The following is a 12,931-nucleotide window of genomic DNA, read 5'->3' as shown; positions in this document are numbered from 1 at the left end:
TCCTTCCTGCCGCCCGCCCGCCCTTCCGGGACCGCCGCGGCCAGAAGGGTCCGGGCGGCCCCGCGACGCCTGCCTCCCCGTGGAGTCCTGGCGTGCAGGCACTTGGAAAAGTGTACAATGCTGCACTAAAATGCCTACGGGGGTTGCAAATTTTAGTTAAACTTTCAGGTTTCTCATGGAAGGAAATCCCCTCTCGCCCATCTTGATGCAAACCAAACGAATGAGATAATGTGGTAATTTGATAAAGTGTTATGCTATTGGTGACTCTAGAAATGCCACGTCTTAAAAGGTACTTTTCTACAGCAAGCAAACTATTAGCAGTTTACAGAAAAGAAATAAATCATCCCATTAGAGCAGCCTTTACATCGGTTTAGCACAGTTCCTGTTTGTAGCATTTCAATATAAAAAACTGAGCACACATGCAAGTCTGATAAGGGACAGATTCAGTCAAATACACAGAGCTTACAGACAGTGGTTAAATCATAAGCACACAGCACAGAGCTAGCAGGGAAGTTTAAAATTAAACTAAGGTAATTTTGAACTCTGATGCACACTAGCCCAACATTAAAAAAACCACTTCATTTTTATTAAGAGAAAAACATCCAAACTTTTATTGATGCATTACTAGTTTCAATTCCCTGTTTCTCTCATTTGTCAAGAGAACTGAAGAAGCCAAGAAAATTTCCGGCTATTTGCCACTACAAAAACAATATTTGAGGACTAAGGTACCTTGAAAAACCTCAATCATTAAATGTAGTGGAATGGATTATAGGAAGCTGACACTCCAGGCACTACCTACAGGCATTCAAATTCCACTTGCTGCCTCTATGAAGAATTTGAAAGACGTTGGTGAAAATTCATTCCCTCACAGTTCAAATCTCAAAATATGTACAACAAAGTTAATGACTACCACCAGTATGAGGCCATGCCCCTGTCAGAAATCAAAATGTAATTTACTGTTTTAGACACTTGGTATCAAAATTCCTGCTAAACTACAAGCTGAACTTTAGGTATCTACTCTCATTTAAAGGCCAAGGAAAGGGAAAGGCCTTTTTGACAGAAGGACTACATTAAACCAAAAGCTTTGCCTTAGCTAAGCTAATCAGCAATCTCTCTGGGGTTAAAAAGCCAATGTGCTAATCTGCTGCTAATCAGAAAGATACCTAACTTCAGGCTAAGCCTTGCTTCATCTTTTCTGAGTGGCACTCAAGCAACAAGTTTCCCAGGCAACCTCACAAGAAGAATTAATTTTGGTGAACAGCATCAGCACTCCTGTCTATTCTACTTGGCTAATTGCTTGCGTAGTTCACAATTATCAAAAAAACAAGCCACAGTTGAGAAGGAGACAGGCACAATTTTTGATGAACAGATTTCTTCATAGCTTGTTTTCAAATCTTATTTTAAACATTCACTATTAATACATTTTCTATTTCAAACAGTAAAAATGCCATCACACTTGTGTGAACACTAAATGAAGCGTATCGAGGCACAAAGAAGCCAGAAGCAATTCAAGTAACAATCAGAAAGTAATTTGGAAGATGCTTTTTCTTCTAAATCATAGGAGTCTTTTCCACTCTATTAAAAATAAACCAATTTTCCCATGCCCACAAATTAAATAGCTGACTTGACTATATATACATATCAAGTAATGAGATAACAGCTTAATTTTTGGGGGTATTGAATCATTAAAAAATGACAATTTTCTATAAAAGCTAGTCCTTGAATGCTTGAAATGTATTCACCAGGTAAGTATGATTTAAGAGAAATTTGTTTTTTAAAAAAACAAAAATATATGTTTCTCCATGCTACCTAATGGCAGCTAAAATATAATGATAATTTTTACAGTGAACTGGTCATAAAAAGGAAATTATTTTAAACTGTTACTCTACAGATATCTTCAATAAAAAAAGCCCCAAAATATTTCATATTTTGAATGAACCCATCAATAGTTAAGAAAAATAGTGTTAGAACATTACAGACACTCCTACTGACATCACACTGAATAATTACAACTTTTGGTAGTTCATTATAAATGCTGTAAAAATCTTTCTATGAAAAATGCAATGTTCCCCCATCCCAAAGAAATTTAAACAGCCTTTACAAAAAAAAAAAAAAACAACAAAACAACAAAAAACCAGTGTTTTAAGATGCATTTCTTTTAGCTTGTATGATATAGCCTTTGGACTTGATAATTCCTCTGCTTTTAACAATGACTGAATACCGCAGAAGCCATAAAGGAATCCACTTGTTGGCTTTCATGTTCTGGATGCTTTCCTGGAGAACTTCTTGGAAACTTGCTTCACAAAGTAATTCTGAAGTTAAAAAGGGATATTTGTGCTTAAAACAGTATCATGTAAACAGCTGCAAAAAGCAACACTTAGTAAGAAAAGCCTTTTCCTACAGTCAAGATCTTAAGTGGTACCATATACCCCTCAGATCCACTCTTCCAGAATGCATTTAGGATAAAAGCAGCTGAATCTCACAAAATAAATCTCCAGGACACTTTTTTGCAACATTGAGTATTTCGCACAAAACTAACCGAGACTCAGGAATATCAAATTGAGTTGATCAGCAGAGTCATTAGTGGGAGAAAAAGAAAATTAGATTTGAGAAGCTAGCTAGACAAAACAGAGGTGAGTAAAGCTGAAATCAGCAAAGTACTGAGCATTCAGAGTTACCTCTGCAGTCACTGCAAAGTCAACATTCATAGTATTTCCCATAAGGGAGCTCATAATAACCATAAGCCCAGAAAGCCTTAAGAAAAATGGGCTTAAATGCCACAAAACAAGAAAAGAAGGCAAGCACAAATCCTCTGGAATGTTCATCAAAAGAACAATGTCTTTGGTGAGGAGTGCTCACCAAAAAGTCTCGATACTCTTCAGCTGACTATTACAGAACAGTTAGGCTGAGCAAACAACACATAAAGGAATCACAACTTGCGCTGTTTTCTATCAAATCCTCTTCTCCTTAATTTCATGACTTTCAGTGGATACTATTGATTAAAATGCAAGTTGCATTTGGACTTCAGAGGACATAGAAATTGAATGGAAATTGTCAGATTGAATAGAAATTCATCTTGCATGCTGCCAGAGCAGTGATAAATCCTGCTCAGGCACTGATGAAATTCATTAGTTCTAACAGTGGTACTATGAAGTACATACTTAATAAGAAACACTTCACATACTTTTTTCTTTGGGATCAAGGGGAAAGAAAGGAGAAGGAAGGAAAAGTATCATCATGTATAATTAATCATGACCAAGAATGTAGGGAAGGACTTAACTAGATATTGTTTAAGACTTTTTATTATTCCAACAAGGTGTTAAAGTGTCCAACACTCTTAAGGTGTTCTTAAGTGAAGAAGACTGATGATGTTTGAGAGAAATGAATGTCATATTCCAGAGTATTGTAGAGAACTGGTAACTCAGTTATACAGCTCAAAGGAAAGCCTCCAATTTCTTAATTCATTTAGCAAATAAATCATTGCATTAAAAAGTGAAGAATTTTCAACTCTTTTTGTAATGATGTTATTTTAAGAAGTCAAGACTTGGAAAGAATCCCACTTAAAGCATAATAATTTTACAGATCTAATATTACCAAACTACTCAAAAATCAACTGGCCATTAATATTTTTATCTAATCTATTTCACAAGTTCCAGGCAAGTACACTTTCATTTGTCATTTACTGGCCTTCAGCAATACATTGAATTCCATATTTCTTAGAAATAAACGTACTACAAATTGCTCAGTAGGTTGTTCTTCTATTTATTTTATTTTCTCTGATTAGAAGTATTTCAAGAAATTATCCAAGGCTGCAAGACTGTTTCAAGAAGGGGTGGGGGGGAGGGGAGGAAGCAACAGCACTAACGTAACAGAAATATTTTATAAAGGAGAGACCTTTAGAATCCTTGGTTCAGGCCTCAAATATAACAAACCCAGAAGTTCAGGAAAAGATTATTCCTGATTTTCTATTGAATAAATACATTTAGAAGTCTTCTGTTAACTTAATCAGAGAAGTCTTACCTTTGGGGTCATTGTGAGTTAGCAGCTGTATGTCACATTCTTTTGCAAATGCTGTGAGATCAGGTGGCATCACACAACAGGAAGCTAGGTTCACCTGGTTACTACTTGGTTTCACCTGAGTAACAAAATATTTTTATAAGAAAAAAATACTAATGTACTTATATTAGCTGTTTCTCTCACATCTTCTATTACAACAGAGATTTTGCTTTGAACAATTTGCCTTTGACCATTGTTTTGAAGTCTGAGCAAGGCTAATTAATTCTGCATGATTAATTAATGTAGGCAGCTGCAACACCTGCAATTCCCTGCAGCACACAGCCCAAAACAGGAGTAGGATCTAACTTCAGGTGCTTCCATATCAAGATGAGTGCAAACTCACTGCACTCTGGCTTTCTGTCTGCTGTACTCCCGAAACAGCAGCAGCAGCTTTACTTCCCCTCACCTCTAGTAAAAACATTATAGGGATGTTAGTTTGAAAAATACTTCAAATTTAAAAATCCAAACCCACTTTTGTTAGGGATATATTAATTTGCAATCTTCCATGCCTTCAGGCAAGTGCTTGATTCAGATCAAGTTAAAAGGGATGCTCTTCCAATGACTTTCTCCTCACAAACTGCATTCATGATCACCATGCAGATGGTCATCAAATCCTGTTATTGCCCTCTATCAGTGTACATAAAACACTGAGGGTCACAAAGATGATCAAGTGACTGGAGCACCTCTCCTATGGGAACAGGCTGAGAGAGTTGGGATTGTGCAGTCTGGAGAAAAGATGGCTCCAGAGAGACCTAAGAGTCCCTTCCAGTACCTTAAAGGGGCCACAAAAGAGCTGGAGAGGGATTTTTTGCAAGTGCATATGGTGATAAGACAAGGGGAATAACTTTAGACTGACAAGGCAGGCTTAGCTTAGCTATTAGGAAGAAATTCTTCAATGTGACAGTGCTGAGGGCACAGAGAAGTGCTGGATGGCTGCCCCGTCCCTGGAAGTGTTCAAGGCCAGGTTGGATGGGGCTTTCAGCAACGTAGTCAACTGGGAAGTGTCCCTGTCCATGACAGAAGGCTTGGAACCAAATGACCTTTCAACCCACTTTATGGTGCTGTGTCACTCTTGTGACAGTCTTGTGCCATTTCATTCAGAGCCTGACTTCCTCTCTACATTTACACTTACCATTAAAACATCATTTCTCCAAGGGGAAATCCTTCCCTTTGTAGCACAGCTTAAAATGAAAACAGCTACATTTTCATAGTCACTGGAATAAATCTGAAGGTTTAAGAGTACAGTTTGTACTCCTTCCTACGTATAAACTTCCAGTTCTTCAATCCTCAAACCCTCAGTACTTCAAAGAACCTGCTTCTGAACAGACCTGTGATTTCCAGCTGTTGCTGGTCAGTACATACAAACACTGAACAAACAACAGTCACATTTGAGCCTCCCCCATCTTGTGACCATACACAAAATGTTGAAAATAACAGGGCTAATTAATATTTTATATAAAAACCATTTATAACAGAAGTTTGTAACAATGTGTCAGCCAAGAAAGCAAGCAGTTACTCTGTCCTAAGAAATGCTATGAGTAGGAAGTTGGTTCTCACCTGTGCCCACAGATACAGCTGCTCTAACAGTGTTTTATCTAGGTCAGAGGCACCTATGGCAACAATCTTTTTGTTTTGAACTAGATTTTCAAGTTCTTTCCAATAAGGTTGCAAATATTCCAAGGAGAGGTTAGTTCCATCTTCAACAGGAGGTGGGGAAATAATGACTGAGTCTAACTGAGCAACTCCAAGGGCAGAACACGCTGAGGAAAAAGAACAAACACTGCAAAATCTTTTATCAGATACGAACATAAACAGCATGACTCTTCAAATTTAGCAAAAACCACGCCTCCTGCTTCACTCTGCTAGCTCTTCATTCAAGAAGAGCTTCAGGTCAAGAATAATAACACAACCTTTTTAGCAAAGATTCAAGAATACAGGTGAAGACCACGATTCAGTTTCAGGTCTTGGGAAAGCAAAAACCAAAACAATCAGAAAATGAACAAAAGCATGAAGCTTTTTCCTCCTTTTTAATGTTAAAACTGTATTTTTCTCTGAAGACACTGATGATAAACAAGTCTCTATTTCTTCACTCTCCATTTCTTTTAAAATTTGTAGCTTTCACTCTGAACTGTAACTGAAGTACAGGACATGGGTTAGGAAAACTACTTGATATGTGTGAGGAGTTAGAAAAGTGCAAGTCTTGGAGTCTCACTGAGCTTTAGGAAAAATGCAAGTCATGAGGCCTCTTAAGCACAGTGAATGGAGTAGAACTGCTGAGCTAATTATTTTCTTCAAGAGGAGGAGTCCATTATTGTACGTTTGACAAATGGTGGTAAAAATTACAATAAATAAGCTATTATCTGGGGTATCAATAGAGAGTAATGGTATCTGGCCCTTTCTTGTTTGGTCACCCCTTAAGCCCAACAAACTTCCAAAACAGTAAAGTTCATTGCTGCTCACAATTACTGCTACCTAAGGCCAACAGAACTTTATGCAGAGACACTGTATGGCATTTTCAGTAAAACCTAACTATTTCACCAGCTACTTGCAGCATTATTTTATTTCCTAAATAATCTCTGAAAGACTACTCAGTCAGTAGCAAAGTTCATGATGTTAAATGCAACTAACAAGAACTGGCAAGAATGGCTGTATCACTGCTATTAAAAAATAGCTTCGCATGCTATTTACTTTTTACCAAGTTTTGTATGAAAGAACAGAAACTTGCTTCTGCTTGTAGCAAGGAATCAGATTTGAGTTTGTGGATCCAAGGTCACAGTGATCCATTTAATAAGTTTACTGATGGAGCTACTGTGCAAATAGACTTGATTAAGTCTCTCTTAATAGGAAAACAGGATATACTTGTGACAGTGACCAAATACACCTCTTAGAAATAACATTAGAACTTTTTCCATCTAAGTTCTAGAGTAAAAAGGAAATCCTAACTTAAGTTTGAGTTCCACACTTACCCAGGTCAACTGCGTCTCTGATTGATGAAGAATTTGATCCAACGATGAAAAGCTTTGCTATTTTCAAACAAACTGTAATCAATAACTAAACAAGCCAGGTATTACTAATATACAGCCATTTACTTTTGCTATAGTCACTATTAATGAGTTTTTGGGTAGAAGATTTTTAAAACATATACCAATTGCTTAAAAATTCAAAAACCCAGTTTATTGAAAGGTGCCTGCCCAATAAAGACACTGTTCTCTTAAATTTCGATGTTGTGCAGTCTCGGAACAAGAAATCATCCAGTTAGATGATGGAGTAAGCTGTAAAGCATCAAGATGTGAAGCAGTAACAGTAACAACCTGTGTAAGAACAACAAATGTAATAGTACAAACAGACTGCTTCACAACTTACTGAGACTCAGAATGTACTAGAGTTAGTTTGGACTGCTTCCTTCAAGTTCATCATATTCAACCTGAAAAATTATGCAAATAAATGTGCTTCCAATGCTATTTCTTAATTCCAGTATTATCTGTAATATTTTGCTTCAAAAATGTCAAAGATTCACGAAATACATTTAAAATATCTTGAGGTGATGCAAGTTAAACTAGAAAAATGCTGAGCTGCTTTAAAATCTGAAATATGAATTCAAGTCTTTCTTAGCCAATGTTTAAGAACAACAGTGTGCAACAGTGTAATTTGATTCTGCAATTATAAAAGAAAGCAAAAAAACCCCATCTATGAATATCCTATTAATGACTTCATATGAAACCTTTCCATGACACTGGATTTTTGACTGTGTTCTTACCTGATACTTTCAACTCATCCCTTTCTTCAGGATTTATTTTTTCTATAGCTTGAGCTACAGAACACTCCAGAACCTCCAGTGTTTCCTGTAGTAAGTACATGAGACTTAGGAGCAACGTCAAGAGGAGACAGTAAGCTCCTGAAGAATGTTTTTAGGTAATTTGAAAAAAAAAAAAAAAAAAAAAAGAAAAAGCAGTTGGAAACAAAAATAGTAGAAAAATGCAAAGACAGAAAGCAAGTAAACCCAAGGCTTCTTGATCACTGAGGGGACATCAAAATAATGAAAGTATATGAAAGGCCTTATATGACCCTAATATAGAAAATAAAAATTACTGCTTAGAATTATTGGAACAAGATTCAGTAGTAAGTTTTAGAAGCGTAACCAACTCTCTATGTCTTTGATTTCACATGGAAGACGGATAAGATGCATAACACCTCTCCTACCTGATTTTGGTCTTGGCTGATCTTTGAGCTCCACTCAGTCAGTGTTTTCTGGATGCAGTCTCGCACCTACAAAACATTTTTTCATGTTGAAGCGTGGGTGTGTTCCAACCACACACAAACACAACAGTACAGAGATGGGCAGGAGAGACTGCACAGCTGAACTAATGACACCACCCCACAGAAGATTCTTCCTTCACAGCTTCTAGCTGAAACTTGCTCAAACTGGTTTACGTACATATTTTTCTCTCCTCTTCCACAGAGTTTTAGCAGTAATACAAGTACTGTAGTTATTTCTCAGACCAATGCCATCTTAAAAGGAAAGTACAATGCTAAGCAAACAAGGACTAAGACATGGGGTGGCTTGGGGTTTTTTGTGCAGAAATTCCTAAGTTAGAAAGCAGTCAGATAAGAGTGTAAGTGCCCTGACACTGTAGAAATGAGACTTGACAATCAGCCCCTAAATACTCATTGTATTAATTCCTTCTCTTTTTAGGATGCATACAACCCTTCCCATTTACTGCCCACCTACTCCACTAAGCAAAACCACTAATGCTTTTAAGTCCTCCATCACTGTAGGGGGAACCTACAGATCCTATGCCACACTTGCATTTTTCCTTCATCCACAGATGCAAAATAAACTCGGCTAAGATTCTGATAATGGCTTTTCTTGAACATAGTAAGACATAACTATTAAACCAGCTAACTAATTTTATACAGTACCAGTGCTGCAGCTGTAGCAGTGCTGTAGCTTCCCTCTGATCCACCCCAGGAGTTAAGCACAGGTACTGTCTGACTGCCACCTGCCACAGGTAGGAGCACTTCCACCAGCTGCTGCTTTACCTCACTTTCCACAGTGTATTTTATAACTAGGTGCATACCTACTCTGTGTACTAGTAAGCAGCCATTTCCCATGACACCCAACTCAAGAGAGCTCTAATACCATGCGCAAACTAGAAGTCAACATCCCTGCCTGATATCAGACACAATACAGGAACAATACTTTGTGAACAGAAATACTATACGTTCCTTCCATCATTTAAAACACTATAAAAACCCCTGGACCCAAAAGGCAAGAATTGACCATCCCAGTAAATAGTTAAGCACAATAACCCTTTAATGAAATCTTAATCCTGTTTTGATACAATTTATATTGTTATCTTTTCCTTTCGGAGGGCAAGTGAGCCAGTACTAAATTTTTATATGCTGCTGCTTTGCAGCTGCCACAGGACATATTTCTGTTGCGGTTCCTATGCACCCGCCTCTGACTCCCAAGCACACCACTCCCCTGCCCTCAGGCCATGTGGAAAGAGCAGTGTATTCCACTGCTTTGATCAGCTTTTCCCAACACAGCTGCATCTCCTAACGCTGGCATTCACAGTTTGCAAAATTTTAGCTTACATTCTGCCACTGAGAACTGACTACCCCAAAGAGAGGAGTTAAAAGCTGATTGCAAATGATCCCATTTATTTGCTTTTGGAAGTACACCAACTCTGGAAAGCCAGTGGATTCCTCTGTAAACAAGTGAATTTTAGTACCTTAACTATTAGTTATGCACATTGGCCACTCTACTTAACAGCCCTCCAGAAACTACCCACACAAGGGTGCCCAGCATGACACAGCTATGTCTTCGTTACAGAATCCAGCCCTATTTCACACAGATCACAGAATGTTTAATAAGCAACCAGGCCAAATAAAACGTTATGTGGTCACGTTACAACCACATGACAGCTCAACAAGAGTATGATGAATTCTTCCTTCTTGTTACATCATCCTCCCTGCCGCCTTTCTTCTGCTTGTGCATGATTAATATGCAACCAACTAACTTCTAGGTTATCACTAGTGTGACTACATAGCAATAATCAGCCAAACCCATCGTTTTTCTCATTATTAAGTGACCATTCTGAGATTACTGTGCCATGACGAAACAGCAAATATGGTGGTTCTGAAGTTCATGGCCACAGCATCTCCAGACATTTTATGAGAACTATTCTAAATATTGACACACACCGCTAAAGGCAATACTTTTAACGTGATGATTAAAAAGCTCTTTTCAACTTCTTAACAAAGAATGACAGTTCTCTGCTTCAAAGAAGACAACTGCTACTTTTCCCAAGATCTGCCTCTATGAAGAAATTAAATTAACTTGCATCATCTGTAATGCAAGCTCGTACCTATGCATATTTTTATCTTACTAGTACAGTATAAGAGATCCCCTTTGCCATTACAGACAGCACTTATATTTGTAAGTGTTTTAATCCTTCATTCCCGGCATCAGAAGGCTGGGCTCGCTCCTTCTCAGAGCAAAGTGCTTCCGGGGGCCCCGGCCTCCCAACAGGGCAGAACACAACGAACGCACGAAAACAAACAAGCAAAACTCTGTTCTGCCATTCCCATCTCGCGCCTCCCGAGGGCACCGGCAAGCGGGTGGCTCGGGAGCCAGAGCCCCTCCTCGCCGTGACGGGCACCGGGCCAGCCGTGCGCTGCCGGAACGGGTCCCGCTCCGGACGCGCTCGGACCGCCGGGGAGCGGCACCCAGCGCTCCCTCAGCCGCCAGCCCGCCCGCGGCCCGGCCCGGGCCCCTCGCCCCAGGGCTGGCCTCCGCCGAGCGCCCCGAAGGGAAGCACCGGCCCGCCCCTCACCTCCTCGCCGGGGGTGGCCGGGCACTTCTTGCGGAGGCAGCCCCAATTGAGCAGGTTGCCGGTCTGCAGGGTGAGCGTGCCGGCGCGCTCCAGCAGGGCACGGGCGCCCTCGGTCCCCATGGCGCTGCTCAGGCGGTGGCCGGGGGGCTCTCCGCGACACCTACGGCCCCGGGCAGCGCCGTGCCGGCCGTGACTCAGCACCGGCACCGGGGCGAGGGGCGGCGCGGGGACAATAGGCGGCGGGGCGGGCCCGGCGCGGGAGCGGCACGGAGCGGAGCGCGCCCCGCCTCGCGCTGCCTTCACGGCGCGGGGCAGCCGCGGGCAGGCGCCCCCTGGCGGCGGCCGGGCCGCAGTACGCCGGGCGGAGTCTCCGGGGATCGGCCGGAGGGTGGGGCCGGGCTCTGGGGGGCGGGGCCCGGCAGAGGGCGGGGCCATTAGGGGGCGGGGCCGGCCTCCCGGCGCCGCCGGGCTCGGGGGGCGTCGCGCCGCGGCAGGGCCGGGTCCGTGTGTCGGTCCCGGGTCTGTGTGTCGGTCCCGGGTCTGTGTGTCGGTCCGGGCCCGAGGGCCAGCGGCCGCGGGAGCCCGACCCGGCATCGCGCCCAACGGAGTACCCAAGGCACACGTGGCGCTGCCCGGTAGTAGCGGCCCGGGTTCGGTAACACCCCCCGAGCCGCGGCCGCGCCGGGCTGTGGCTGCTGTTCAGGCTCAGTAAATGAGAGGAACCATCTGAATTGTGCTCATGACGCGTTCCACTAACAGGTAGTCATTGACAGACACCGAGCTAAAAGGCCCAGAAGAAGCATCCAAATGCTTGCCCCTTCTGGCTGTGTTTGCATTTGGCTGAAACAGTGTCAGGGCAGCACTCCAGTTTTACACCAGCTGGTTCCAGTGAAGACACACCGGGTAAATCCTGAAGGATTATGGTTTGGGAGTATTTTCTTTTTTAAGATGAGGAGACTTCTGGAACACCACACTCTGACCAAAATCCTTCTGTACTGGAGAGTTGAGGGGGGTGGCTTTTTTCTTCCGTAACTCACGTTAAATGGAACAGTGAGCCACAAATTCTAATTTTGCAGTCAGCTTGGGAATTTGAATTGTGTTTCTAATAGATTTTTCTTCCTCAAGCTGTATTGTGCTAGTAGAGGGAACCAATTTGCATAACTTCTGTCACTCTGAAGCACTGCCTGATCGCTTTCTGGTACAGAAGGTTAGTTTAAATGTTCTTTATATTTGCGATCTGATTAATTTTTCATGTTGGGAAATGTTTTCATGAATTCTGTATGGTTACAGAGCATGTGGAAATTAATGTACTGAAAGAAATGCCAGCCTATTTGGAGAAGCAAATAATTTTGTTTTTGTTTTTTTCAGCATAAAAATCCAGAATGTCTAACCTGGCCCAAATGTTAATTCTCCAGTCTCAAGGTTAGCTTGTGAAGCTTATGTTTCTGTATTTGCCCATATTTACTAATAATGAATAATGTCCTGTTAGGGCTTTCTGATCAGCTTTTTGGCCTTCCAGCAGAGGCCTTTTCTTTTGGTGAAATTTATTATTTGATATTTCAGAAGTTTTGATGGTTATAGATCTGTGCAAGAAGGTTAAACTCGGAGATAGCAGAAGGTTTTCAAACAGTATATAGCATAAATCTTTCTGTCTAATAGAAATTTATGGCAGTGAAAAAGCGATGTTCCTTTGTAGCCTGGTAGATTTTGTTGATATTTAATTACCATAGCTCTTAAAGAAAAGATATCACGTAATGAAGACTGGGTGGAGGAAAAACAGTACCAGCTCTGTACTGCTTTATGCCACGTATGTAATCCTCAGCAGTGGCAGGAACACATCACAGGAGGAGAAGGGATCTCAGCACAGTTCTGTTGTCAGTCCAATCACCCCTGAAACATCAGGTAAACTATCAAAAAAAAGAAAGGAGAATATCCTCTAGCTCATGATCAGTTGCATTTTTCAAGTTATCTCATTAAGATACTTCAGCTCTTTAAAAAAAAAAATATTTCCCGCAATAATTCTCAAAGAAAAATAA

General features: G+C 41.1%; 1 protein-coding gene across 1 annotated transcript; it reads right to left on the bottom strand.

The window, feature by feature from the left end:
• Positions 1-233: 233 nt before the first annotated feature.
• GCLM (glutamate-cysteine ligase modifier subunit) lies at positions 234-11,216 on the bottom strand. The gene is made up of 7 exons (XM_054638733.2): positions 10,896-11,216; positions 8,257-8,322; positions 7,814-7,898; positions 7,023-7,079; positions 5,614-5,816; positions 4,021-4,135; positions 234-2,312 (listed from the first exon to the last, which is right to left on the bottom strand). Exons 1-7 carry the CDS (start codon positions 11,013-11,015, stop codon positions 2,143-2,145), a joined length of 816 nt encoding a protein of 271 aa, XP_054494708.1. The 5' UTR covers positions 11,016-11,216; the 3' UTR covers positions 234-2,142.
• Positions 11,217-12,931: the final 1,715 nt, after the last annotated feature.

Source organism: Agelaius phoeniceus, chromosome 8, assembly GCF_051311805.1.
Source record: "Agelaius phoeniceus isolate bAgePho1 chromosome 8, bAgePho1.hap1, whole genome shotgun sequence".
Lineage (NCBI taxonomy): Eukaryota > Metazoa > Chordata > Aves > Passeriformes > Icteridae > Agelaius > Agelaius phoeniceus.
Note: the sequence above shows the minus strand (reverse complement) of the source record. Positions and strands in the feature narration are given on the sequence as shown.